The following is a 14,302-nucleotide window of genomic DNA, read 5'->3' as shown; positions in this document are numbered from 1 at the left end:
AGTAATGGGGTGCAGTTACACAGGGAGAGACGATAGGTATCTTCCCAATTGAGCTCAGAGATAGTGTCTGCAACACTAACCTGAGGCTCGATTGATGAAATATGAATAAAAATCGCCAATAAAAAGAAATACGACAAACAAACGCTATATAGCGTTGGCGGGCACTCAACGGTCGGCATGAACCAACAACAAAACGCGTGGCTGGCATCGAAAGTGTTAATAGCCCCATAACCGATGCCAGTATTGGTGCATCCCTATTAGAATGAGTGGTTTCATACAAAGTCAGATGCAAGGAATTGTAATTCCATCAAGATAGAGTCAGATATAATGAATCAGTACTTCCATCATGATAAAGTCAGATATAATGAATCAGTAATTCCATCATGATAAAGTCAAATGTAATGAATCAGTACTTCCATCATAATAAGGTCAACTGTAATGAATCAGTACTTCCATCATGATAAAGTCAAATGTAATGAATCAGTACTTCCATCATGATAAAGTCAAATGTAATGAATCAGTACTTCCATCATGATCAAATCAAATGTAATGAATCAGTACTTCCATCATGATCAAATCAAATGTAATGAATCAGTACTTCCATCATGATAAAGTCAGATGTACAACCTGTCTTGTAACTAAAACAGGGAGGCCTGTGTGAAACTAAAATGACCTCTAACTACCCCAGATGTGGGAGGGAACACAGGGACGTATTCAGCAGCTACTATGTGTTTAGAACTAATCTCTGGCTGACTACACTGCTATAGACACATTGTCAACCTAACAGAAAGCAAGACCAACCAACCCCCCACCAAAAACACACACACACTGACCATCCCCACACCCGCATATAAAATGGACAAACACTTGGAAACATATCTCCATGTGTGTGTGTGTGTGTGTGTGTGTGTGTGTGTGTGTGTGACGTGTGTGTGTGTGTGTGTGTGTGTGTGTGTGTGTGTGTGTGTGTGTGTGTGTCTACCACTCACCCCTCCTCGATGGTGACTCCATGCATGATGATGGAGTTGGTGATTTTGGACTTCTCTCTGATGGTGGTGGAGTTTCCTATGGTGGATCTCTTTATAGAGGTCTTATCTGCTACCTGGCAGGACGCGCCAAAGAGGCTGTCTGGGCCCATCTGAGAAAAAAAAATAATAATAGTAATACAATAATAATAAAAACAAAATACACACACACATACACACACACACACACCACTGGAAACTAGTATACGCACAATTAGAGGGGGGCTTCCCACCCTCCAGAACATTTACAACAAGCGGTGCAAGGGGAAGGCTAAGAGAATTATTAAGGACTCGAGCCACCCGAACAACTGCCTCTTTGAACTGCTGCCGACAGGCAAGCGATACCGGAGTCTTATGGCGAGCACAGAAAGACTCAGAAGGAGCTTCTATCCCCAGGCCATCAGGCTGCTAAACGAAAATAATCGCTAAACGAACAATAATCACTATGCAACAACCATCAAATGCACACAGCACACACACCCACACGCACACACTCACTCAAACAAACAACACACTGCAGCACCCACTCTCCACACTTTAGATCACACAAACACACTTACACTTTATATTTATTGATAAAGGATTTGCACTACAACTCGTACACCTACTGTGAATTGTACCTAAACTGCACCTCGTCCATTTATGCCTTGCACTATATTGTATTGTATTGTATTGTATATTAGTACACTGCACAGTATTGTATATTGTATGGTAACTACGTCTACGAACATTGTACATATGTCAAAACTGAACACTGTGACCTCTTTTTTTACTTCTAATTTTTACTATGTTTTTATTTCATACTTATCTTGTCATGCACAGTCTCTGGAGCGCAACAGTAAGAAGCATTTTGTACAAAAGTATTCTGTACTTCTGTATGACAACTATTAAAGAAACTTGAAACTTGAAACTTGAAAACAGAGTGTGATGTTCTGAAAACAAAACCAGCTATATAGAGCTTAAGTTGAAGGATGATACTTATAAGTGTCAGAATTTAATCTTTAAAAGATGCTCACGTCTCTCCTACAAATTAAGGCCCATGTTCAAGATTTTGTTTCTAAAGTCTATCATCTAATGAATTCCTCATACATACGAATGACAAATAGCCTAAATATGAAATTATTGGGCTGTTTTGCATTAATAAGGAAGGCAGAGCAGATACTGCTATCTCCACCAACACCTGCAAGTTACCAGTAATTGCATTTGTATTTGTCATACCAGGACAACCCATGACAACTTTTTAACACATAAATTATATCTATAAATCAAATTCCTGGAATTGGCGTCAGTGAAGGCTGCTCTTAGAACAGTAACATAGGAGAGGGGAGTGCACTGTGCGTCTCGGGTTGTGGTTCTGAAATAGGTCTCCAAAGGCGCACACAAGCACACAATAAATATAATAAATTTTACATGCATAACTCATGATTATGAGATAAGTAGGGCTGTCCCAGACTAAGGATTTGGATAGTCGACTATGATTGGCCAAAATTTGACATTAGTCGACTATTAGTCGACAAAAAAAAGTATAATATTTTTTTTTTTTTTTTTTATCATTCCATTTGGGCTGTGGGGGGTGCTTAATGTCTGAAGGAGTCGACTAAAGGCTTCTTGTCCTCTGCAAAAGCATGCAATTGGTCCACTGATGGATACAACTTGATATTTGTCTAGTCTAGTGTGTTCATTAGATGGGTGAAATCCTCTTTCAGTGCCTCTGTGCCTGTTTTCGTAGGCAGTTAGCCTCTGGTATGCGTGCCATTAGCGTTAGCCACGCTTCTAGGCCTCTTTTCTTTTGGAAAGAATGATAAAAAAGAAAAAGAAAAAAAAGATTTTTTTTATAAATTTTATTTAGTTTTTTTTGTTTTTGTATTCGACTAAGAGGTTGGCAGTCGACAACGGCTCCTTTCGACCGATTAGTTGACTAATCGACTAATAGGGTTCAGCCCTAGAGATAAGGCTTTTAAAAATGTAGGGAGCTTGTCATGGAGCAACTAATATTTATGTGGGTCCAAACAAAGAGACAGGGCAGTCATTAGGGCTGGGTTGAGCCACTGATTTCCCAAAACGATTCGATTCCGATTCACAAGGTCACAATTCGATTCGATTTCCGATTCAATGGTTCATTCACGAAGCGATATAAGAACAGAGTATCTTCTTATTTTGTTCTTAACTAGCATTTTTTTTTTACCTGGGATTCAGCAATGTTTTCTTTTTTTACTTTTCTCTTAGGCAAGACCAAATTCTAAGAGTGGTCGAGAGCACTTTTTTTTTTTAAACTTTATTTTTTAGCGTTTATCGCTTTCCTGGTCAAGCATGACCGACAGTTGCAGGGTGAAACGGGAGAGAGAGCAGGGGGAGACATTCGGCAAATGACGGCGGGTCCGGGAATCGAACTCGGAGTCAACCAGATCCGTGACGCAGCACGGACTCCCGCGCGAGCGCGGTAACATGGTGTGCTACTGGAGCACCCCGGTCGAGAGCACTCTTACCCTGATAAGAAACTTTTACAAAAAAAAAATAAGCATAACATTGGTCAATTGCCCCCAAATACGACTTAAAAACCCAGAACTTTTCAATAATTATTATTCTTTTATTATAACTTATTGTGTGCGTTCTGCCTCTGAAGTGGATTATATATTGCTGTTAGAACAGTTGATGCTCTGGCCACCCAGGCCGTATGCATAGAACGCATATTTAGAGATCGTCTAGATCTATTTGCAGAGCCAGATGAGTGGCTGCTTAACCATTTCAGATCGCCAAGAGCGGTCCTTTTAGATGTATGCAATACTCTGGAGCCTCAACTCAGACACAACACACGCCGGTCAAATCCTGTGTGCCTCCACACCTACAAGTTCTGAGCGCACTCTGGGTTTTAGCCACAGGGACCTTTCAGAGAGATAGATGACAGGTCCGGTTTTCCCAACCTACTTCGTGTTTGGTTCTTGACAAGTCGTTCAGTATTGACAAAGCCTACTTTGCTGGAACGATTCATGTTGCACGTATACAGTACGTGTGTGTGTGTGCGCCAGTGTTAATTTTGTCAACGCAAATTATGACTAAATATGGTTGTCAATGAAGCTTTTTCCCCTGACGACAACGAGACGTGACGTCACGTTAATGTAGATCATGTGACACTAACGTGACTAAATAATTAATGCAATATCGTTGACCACAAACAACGACACAAAATGTAGTTTACAAAATAAAATCTAGGTGAAATTTCTCTTCATTTTAAGACAAGACAAAATAATTATAACTTTTAGAATAATTCATGTTATTATTAGTGAAGCATTTCCGTTTCCGTGTAGCGCGCCGCTTTGATTCATTTCCACACTCGCGTTATGTATAGTGCTTGCGCCCACTATAAGTCGAGTTTTTACACATGGATATTCTCACTATTTCTCTTTTGTCGAGCACAAAGAAAAGAAAGCTTTAGTTAAATGTAAATTGTGTCTTGGCTCAAAGATCCTATCTACTGCCCAAAGCAGCAACAGGACTCATCCGAAGCCACTCGCTTTCAGGCATCTAGTTAGCATTATACAACGGCATGCAAATTTCTCGATTCTGATTGGCTGAAACAGTCATTTTACACGTCTTTATTGGCAACAATTCCACGCTGCTGGCCCAGGACCCGCCCACAACCGAACCACATCACATCACTCCGCCGGATCACAAGAAGGTGGACAATAATCTTTACAAATGGATATGTTGATAGCGACTAAACGACTAAATATCAAGCGATTCTGTCACAGCGAATGTCTTAGTCGTTTAAACAATGTTGGATGATGTAATTGATGGGTCTTGAATCATTCTGTAACAAAAGAAAAATCGCGGATTGATTGATTGATTAATTTTCAATTTTCTTTTCAATTTCTTTTTCCTTTCGACTGTCAGCGCTCGCTCTAGTCTCCACCCACCGCCACACACACACACACACACACACACACACACTCTGCCTGCAACGGGGATAGTCAGAGAGCTGGGTGCTGCGCTGTTCTAAGTGAGCATGGCCTATTGAGTTGATTGATTGATTGCTAATTTTATTACTGTACGCTTGGTTTCCAACTGGTTAAGTTTAGGCCCTCTACAGTAGGTTTAAAAAAAAAATAAAAAATAGGGCGAAGAAAACGTTTTTTTCCTATAGGGCAAATAAAACGTTTTAATTTGTTTTACCTACTTTATATAGAAGCATCTAAGAATGAAGTTCTATGGAAAGTAGGTCTGCATTCCCTTAACAATTGTGTGTATTGAGCCGTACTGTATTGTACCCATTCTGCATCTGGTAATAAAATTTTCAATCAATCATTCCAATAATACACAGTTGGATGTGTTAGTTGGTTGGATGCACTTCAAGCTGCTTCCACATGAGGCAACTTCTCTCAATCATTCCAATAATACACAGTTGGATGTGTTAGTTTGGTTGGATGCACTTCAAGCTGCTTCCACATGGAGGCAACTTGTCTTTTTTGTAGTTGTGGGAACAACTTTTTCTGGCGGATGGTTTTTTCAATAAATCTTCGATTAATGTGTGTTTATTGTATAGAAATAAGGTTGGATGAATCTGGCAGTTGTATAAAAGCTTTACACCACTTGCAGTCGTGATTTGTGAACAATAAACCATGCCTAGGGGGGTCTAACGACCCTCGGCTGCGCCTCGGGCCTAACGACCACCCCTAGGCATGGTTTATTGTTCACAAACCACTCCTGCGCGTGATGTAATGCTTAATGATATCATGTCCAGGCGGCACACGGCAAATGGGACAGAAAACATTTTCCAACTACTTGGAGAGAGAATATACAAAAATGGAAATGAGCTAACGAAAAGGTTTGAGGGGCTGGACTACATCTCGACCACCACAGACATTTGGTTTCAAGTTTCTCAAGTTTCTTTAATAGTTGTCATACATTACAGAATACTTTCATACAAAATGCTTCTTACTGTTACGCTCCAGAGACTGTGCTAGACAAGATAGTATCAAATAACATAGTATAGCAATATAGCATGTAAATTAGATGTAGAAAATGAGGTCACAGTGTTCAGTATAGACATATGTACAATGTTCGATGCAGAATAGACGTAACTGAGTTACCATATAATATACAATACTATGCAGTGTACTAATGTACAATACTATATAGTGCAAAGCAGAAATGGGATGAGGTACAATTTAGGTACAATTTACAGTAAGGTGTACGAGTTGTAGTGCAATCCTTCATCAATAAATATAAAGTGTGGGGAGTGGGTGCTACAGTGTGTTTGTTTAAAGTGAGTGTGTGCTATAAAGTGTGGGGAGTGGGTGCTACAGTGTGTTTGTTTAAAGTGAGTGTGCGTGTGGATGTGTGTGCTATGTGCGTTTGATGGTTGTTGTTGTGTTCATTGTTCGTTGAGCAGCCTGATGGCCTGGGGATAGAAGCTTCTTCTGAGTCTTTCTGTGCTCGCCTTGAGACTCCGGTATCGCTTGCCTGACCGCAGCAGTTCAAAGAGGCAGTTGTTCGGGTGACTGGAGTCTTTAATGATTCTCTTAGCCTTGCCCCTGCACCGCTTGTTGTAAATGTTCTGGAGGGTGGGGAGCCCCCCTCCAATTGTGCGTTCGGCTGAACGTGTCACTCTTTGTAGTCTGCTTCGGTGAGTTCAGTGATGTGAATGCAAATGAATGGAAACTGTCAAGTTGAGCATGACTTGGCTCCCAGTTGCAAAACCAGTTGCCGTTAACTTTGCTTTATTCCTAGATCAAACAATATCAGGCACGTGCACACATAGAGCCCACCTGCCCTTTTGAGCCCTTTTTTTTTTTTTTTTTTTTTTTAACCGTTACGCATATAGACTGCCCTTCCAACTGAAAAATGTCAGGATAGAATCAAAATATTAGGTAAAGAGAGAGAGATGCCCCATATTCCATTGCAGTTTGCACGGCCTCCTCAGCGTGCCTCTCCGCGGACCTATATATTTTATGCATAGCGTGGGTGGTGATGATGATAGAAACCGCTGTGGCGCATACAGTTGAATGCTGGTATTACACTCATTGAGGGACACGAAGAAATCAAGTCCGATGGGATTTGGGAATTTCAAATACAAATCGAGATTGGAATAAAAAATGCATTTATATTAAACAATACAGAATATACAGCACTTCTTGGGGTCTGTAGGGTAAGTAACCTCCCCCCTGAACATTTATGGAGATGTATGGGCCTTTTAAGTCAGTGATAAAAGTGTCTTTCAAGGATAAGTGAGCTCCTGCACTGATTATTATAGTTCAATATTCAATATTTGATCACCAAAACCCACCAAAAAACATAAAAAGGGGGCCCCCCCGCCCGAAAAGGGCCCTTAAAAATCGGGCTTGCGCGCTTCGCATGCTCGGTTAAAACACACAGGTATAGTGCCCTTTTCAGCTTTTGAGCACCTGCCCCTCTAAAGTCCTGTGGACGTCCCTGAACAATATAGTCCTTTCATACACAATTGATATCCTAACTAACGTTGCAATGCATGATTGATATCTTAACCAACATTGAACGATGCTTATAATGAAACGCTCCGACATCAAGGCCATTCCTTCAAACCTAAAACGTGCACTTTTTTTCTTCAACCTAGAGCCTAAAGGTACACGCGGGTCGAACCTAAAACGTGCACGCTCCCTGAGCTAACGGCGCGGGCACGCGTCGATACAATCTAACCGTCTGATTCGGCACGGCGCATTTCTTATTACGTCGGGACAACATATCTTTGTGTTTGTGTCAGGTTTGTGTTTGTATAGACACAGAGAGACAGAGAGAGACACATACTGTAGATAAACACAAAGACTGGGAGCAAGTGATTCATTTTTTTTTAACTAAATAGTTACTTTCACTTTGCATTACTACAAAAAAACTAAATCAAGACTAAACGAAGACTAAACTGCTCAGACCTTTAGTTGACTAAAACTGACTAAACTAAAAATAAATGAAGATGACTAAATATGACACATGACCAGTGTTGTGCTAGTTACTGAAAAATAGTAACTCAGTTACTTTACTAGTTACTTCATTTAAAAAGTAACTCTGTTACTTTACTAGTTACTTACACCCAAAAGTATTAAAGTAACTATTTAGTTACTTAAAAAAAAGAAAATTGCTCCCATGCCCTTACAGATACTCAAAATCGGTTGATCAACTTGACAGTTTCCATTCACATCACTGAACTCTGCCAAGCAATGTGGTCTAGATACAAACACAAATCTGACACAAACACAAATGTTGTCGTAATAAGAAATGCGCCGTGCCTAATTGTATCGCTGCTTAGGTTGAAGGAACAGCCTTGATGTCGCTGGAGCGTTTCATTATAACCGTCTTGCAACGTTGTTTAAGATATCAATCGTGCATTGCAACGTTAGAATAGTTAGGATATCCCATTTTATTCTCGGCATAGTCTAATTTATCTTTCTATTTTTATTTTTTTTTGGTAGAATCTTTCGTTTGTTTAGGTTTACTTATTCTTATGTCTTTATTTTTTTTCTGTCTTCCCCCCCATATGGGGGTTATCAGTGTAACCTAGACGTTAGGGGTCTAGGTGTCTGTGTTGTCCTTCAGGACTGACCCATGCTGATGCAAAATATGTCATTCATTGTATTGTCCTGAAGTACTGTGTGCAAAAAGAAAAAAATATGCAATAAAGTACAAGTCATAAAAAAAAAAAAAAGTTAGGATATCAATTGTGCATGAAAGGACTATATTTATATTGTTTGATTAGTATTGATGAGATTCCCTGGCAGATTCGTACAGTCAAAATCCGTTGATCAACTTGAGTTTCCATTCATTTTCATTCACATCACTGCACTCACCAAAGTCTGCGGTGGTCGAGATGTAACGTTAGTCCAGCCCCTCAAACATTTTCTTTATCTCATTTCCATGTTGTATATTCTCTCTCCAAGTAGTTGGAAAAAGTGTTCCGTCCCATTTGCTGTGTCGCCTGGTATCATGCTAACTACTGTAGATCCCTGAAAGCGGGTGGCGAGTGGCTTCGGATGAGTGGCTTCGGATGAGTCCTGGTCGTTAACGTTAGACTCCAGTATCTTTGAGCCAAAACACAAATGACATTTAACTAAAACGTAATTTCTTTGTGCTCGACAAAAGAGAAATACGCGAGTAGCTGGGCGCTGCCATTAACAGTCAGGACTATAGTAAACAAAACACGCCCCCAGCACAGCGTTTCCCCGCAGGCAGACAGGATAATAATAATAATCACTACCGCTCGCTATCAATCTATGCAGTATATAACACAAATAACGCAGTAACGAACCATTCAGTAACGCTAACGGCGTTACTGAATTTCAAAAGTAATGCGTTAGAGTACTAGTTACCGCCAAAAGTAACGGCGTTACTGTAACGCGTTACTTTGTAACGCGTTAGTCCCAACACTGCACATGACTAAGACTAAAACTAAAATAGCTGGCCAGGAGCACGCAACTAGACGGTAAAAATATGGAATATTAATACAGTCTATTCCACTATATAGCTATAGGTGCTGTATGATGACAATACATTTGAATCTGATCTCATTTTGATCCGTCGCAAAGCGCTCCAGCGCTACCTGTCAGTTTAGAATGAGTGGGATTCATCATTCAACACACCTGGGTAAGAACAGATTTGGACGTTAAGAACGGGTTGATGAATGCGGCGGTGGCTTTTCTTATTTTTCGCCAACGAAACGACCAGGAAGGGAATTGGCATAATGACAACATTTTATTTGAAAAAAGGTTATAATTTTTTAAGATCGATCTTGGGATTATGAATGGATAATCACTCATTCAAATGAAGATCGATTCAGAATCTGGAATTTTTAACCCAGCCCTAGCAGTCATACAGGTAGTTTTTGATGCCAAACACAATGGTGGCGCCTAGGCGGTGAGCCAATGGAGCCCATAACATAAACATTACTTTTTTTCCTGGATAATAATATTAATATCTGTGTCCATCTCATCATCCGTGCTTTCCCAAATTCATATTCAGATTCAGATTCGGGCTCATCCCTAATCCATATACACACCGATTCAACATTACAGCCGAATTTTCGTTCAAATTTGATTGCTGATTGTCCAGATTTGGTACAGACTTTTGCTCAATTGGGCAGAGGAGAGGTGTTTAGAGTGTGACGCACAGGCGCAGAGACGGCTGTGCAGGATGAACCATGTCGGCCACTCACCAGACACCTCTCAGAAATGACAGCTGAAGGATGAACTGCTGGCTCTTCAAACAGCTTAGGAGCCTGGAGGAGACACAGGATGCATGTCAGGAGAGGGAGGGAGGCAGAGGGAGAGAGAGAGAGGGAGAGAAAGAGGGAGAGAGAGAGAGGGACAAATACTGTAGATAAACACAAAGACTAAGAAAGAAACGCGACAGAGGGAGATACAGAGTCATACAGACAAAGAGAAAGTTAAGAGGCAGAGGAATACAGATTGAGATAGTCTCACTAACCAGCCGGTTGGCTTCTATGTAAGGAGCTATGTAATCAAAACCTCTATATGTCTGGAGCCTATGCTACCTTGCTAGTGTGTTGACATGGTAACAGAGAGAGACAGTACCACTCACCAGTCGGTTGGCACGGTAACAGGGAGACAGTACCACTCACCAGTCGGTTGGCCTCTATGTAAGCAGCTAGTGTGTTGACACTAGGGCTGTCACTATTTTGTTATCGATTAATCAGTTGATTATTTGATCGATTAGTCGATACAACAATCAACAACAATTGATTATATTTGCAATTGAATATTTCAAAATGTTTAATGAGTATCCTCATCCTTTTTAGCTTTAGATTTAAAAAACGACCAGCCAGATAGATTTTTACCGGCCATAAATAGCCTTTTAGTGAATTATCTGTATTGTGTGTTATCTCTCCACTCCACGCTATGGTAGTGCTTGTGCAAGCACAGGAGATACGATTAAAATGTATTTTTTTTAATATATAGGCTATACATATTTAAATCAATATCTTCCTTTTGAATAAAATAGGTTCAGGAATCAGGATTGTGAAAGCTAATTAGCCTAATCCATGTAAAAAGAGTAGCATATTAAATGTCTGCACGCACGCACACACACACACACACACACGCGAGAGGGAGAATAGCTTATAGCAGACTTAATGATTTTACAATATTTTTGCTAATGAAGTGAAATATTTATTATCATCAACTATCAAGTTCGTTTTTTTTTTTTTTTTTTAATTTTTTTTATTATTGCAAAACAAAATTTATTAAAAGTCAGTACTTAACACACAATGTATAATGAAACTTTCAGTAAAGGTGGTTAAAATATATGCAAGTACAGAAACAGGATAAAACAAAAATAGTCAATAATAACATTTTAACCGTATACCGTGTATATCCAGCGAAGTTACAATTATATAAATGTTAGTATATAATATACCCCGAATACCTATTTTCTAAAACCCTACACACATATGCTCCAGCTCAAATCCCCCCCTCCCGGACCCCCTCTTGGATAGTACCTCCATTATCCCTCACTCCTAACCAGACATCACCATTATAGGCTAGCTTTTATTCTCTCCACCACTTCTAACCACATTAACATTTTGGATTCATTGAGCCCTAGAATTCTTGCTGTTGATATTTCTTGATATATCACATCAAGATATGTAAGAAACCACACTTTCCGGCACATTTTTTCCGGTTGAAACCAACGTGATGCAATCAGTTTTTTAGCTACTGTGATACCCGATAAAACCAATCTTTTTAGTTGTGGGTTCACTGCAAACTCAAAAACATCATTCAATAGCAATACCGCGGGGTGTACAGGTATATTCCAAAATACGAGTATTGATAATTGTTGGGACACATCTTCCCAGAATGCCTTAACTGGTGGGCAGTCCCAATACATGTGCATAAATGTTCCTTCGTCCCCATTTGTACATTGGGAGCATTTGGAGTCTTGTATAAGCCCCATTTTGCACAGCCTTATAGGAGTCAAGTATGTCCTGTGAATATAGTTCAGATTGATTTGTTGATGATCCGGGTTCCTTGATGTAAGTCGGACATTTGCCCAGGCTCCTTGCCAATCAAAGTCATTTTCCAGGTCTGGTATATCCCTCCTCCAGACATTGTCTAGTTGAAGGGTTTCGTACGAGGACGTCAGTAATTGATAATAAAAACCTGATACAAAACCTCCCAATGTATCTCTGTCATAGAAAAATGTGTGGTATCTGTGGTGTTCAATTGGTATGTGTAATGGAACACCGTGAGATCTCATACAAAGTCGTAACTGTATGTAAAAAAGCCATGTGGACTCGGTGAGGTTAAACTTTATGCATATTTCGACATAACTACAGAGGCCCTTGTTATTAAAAATATCCCCTAATGAGTGTATGCCTCTTTCTTCCCATACAGGGAATCTTATAGGTCGTTTTCCCATTAAGAGAGCATTGTTATTGAATATGGGAGTGTGATTATGCCATACTTGATTGTTAGGAAATTTCCTTTGTGTTTCCCGCCATGTCCTGATTGCATGGGTTATTATTGGGCCAAATTCTCGCTCACAATGCTTGATTGAAAGTTTAGTGTATGCTATGTCTTTCAATCTCTGTGGGGCTACTATGTTTTCTTCTAATTTTCTCCAAGATACCAAAGCCTCGGGGTCAAACCATATCTTCTTCAATGGTATTAATGTGAAGGCATTAAAATATTGTAAAAAATCTGGGACTGCCATGCCACCGTCTGCTTTACTTCTCTGTGCGGTGGATCTTTTTATGCGAGGTGGTTTGTTATTCCAAATAAATTTGTATGTGGAGGTTTGTAATCTTTTCCAGTAGCCCTCTGGAGGAGGTAACGGAAGCATTGAGCTGAAGAAATTGATTCTTGGTAATACATCCATCTTAACTATTGATACCCTTGCCTGTACTGAGTTTTTAAGTTTTGCCCACCTGTCCAGGTCGTCCTTGATTTTGTTCTGTATTTTTGTGTAATTGTGCTTCACCGTTTGTCTTATGGTGGGGAATATTTCCACTCCCAAGCATCTGAAATGTTTTACCATCGGTATCGCACCTGGGAGGGTTATATCTTTTTTTGCAGGGGTGTTAAGTGGAAGGAAAGCCGACTTCGGCCAATTTATCTTAAATCCCGATAAATCACCAAAGTTCTCAATCAACTTGAGCAGATGAGGCAATGTGGTGTTGGGGTTTTGCATGAACAATATTACGTCGTCCGCATATAAACTAATTTTTTGTTGTGTGCCCTTGATTACGATTGGTTCTATGGATTGGGATTGTCTTATATATTGTGCTAAAGGCTCTAATGATAAATTGAATAGTCCGGGACTAAGAGGGCAACCCTGTCTGGCAGAGCGTGATACCGGAAAGATTTTGGAGATGATTGTGCCTGTTGTAATCATGGCCGATGGGTCCTTGTATAGTACTTTAATCATATCAATGAAACCTTTTCCTAACCCCATCCTTTCCAATACTGCCCATAGAAACGACCATTCCAACCTGTCAAATGCTTTCATAGCATCCAGGGATAGTATCGCCTTAGGTGTGATGTCCTCTTTGTCTGTATCTAGTACGTGCAGTATTCGCCTTATGTTATCATTGATCAGGCGACCTTTTATGAAGCCTGTTTGGTCCGTATGAACTAAAGACGTCATATGCTTTTGCAATCTGATGGCTAATATCTTAGAGTACAGTTTGACATCGGTTCCGAGGAGGCTTAAAGGACGGTAACTACCGCATTCAGTGGGGTCTTTGTCTTTTTTGTGAAGAACTGAAATGAGTGCGGTATTTTGGTGTTCAATGAAGCTTCCCTCTTTGACTGAGTATAAGATCATATTTAGTAATAAGGGTCCAAATATGTCCCAGCAAGAAATGTACATTTCTGATGGGATACCGTCAATTCCCGGAGCTTTGCCATTTTTCATTCCGGATATGGCCTTCTTGAGTTCTTCTAATGTGATCGGTACTTCTAACTGTTTAGCGTCTTCATCCGTAAGTTTAGGGAGAGTAATTTGATTAAGATATGTGTCTAATTTGTCTTGATCAAAGGTCGTTTCTGAGTTATATAAATCGGAGTAGAATTCTTTGAATGTATCGTTTATTATTTTGGGTTCTGTTACTAGAGCTTGTTGTTTCCTAATGGCAGTTATATCTGCAAATTTTGCATTAATTCTTAGTCGCATGGCTAATAGGTGACTAGGTTTAGAACCTTGGAAGTACTGCTGTTGTCTAGTGCTGCGTATTTGCAATTCCGATTTTTGTCTGTACATTGCTTTGATCTCGGTCTTTAGAATGTTAACTTGGTTAT

General features: G+C 40.0%; 1 protein-coding gene across 1 annotated transcript in view; it reads right to left on the bottom strand.

The window, feature by feature from the left end:
• Positions 1-985: 985 nt before the first annotated feature.
• eif2b3 (eukaryotic translation initiation factor 2B, subunit 3 gamma) overlaps positions 986-14,302 on the bottom strand; it is a gene marked incomplete at its 3' end in the record, with an annotated part of 235,016 nt that continues 221,699 nt past the window's right edge. The window contains exons 9-10 of the mRNA XM_084327117.1: positions 10,201-10,263; positions 986-1,138 (exon numbers count right to left, since the gene is read on the bottom strand). Of these exons, the coding sequence (XP_084183243.1) occupies positions 986-1,138; positions 10,201-10,263 (216 nt within the window). The remainder of the gene's footprint in view (positions 1,139-10,200; positions 10,264-14,302) is intronic.

This window comes from Notolepis coatsorum (assembly GCF_963971535.1).
Source record: "Notolepis coatsorum genome assembly, chromosome: 13".
In the NCBI taxonomy this organism is placed as follows: domain Eukaryota; kingdom Metazoa; phylum Chordata; class Actinopteri; order Aulopiformes; family Paralepididae; genus Notolepis; species Notolepis coatsorum.
The sequence above is the reverse complement of the archived record's forward strand: the minus strand, read 5'-3'. Positions and strand labels throughout refer to the sequence as shown.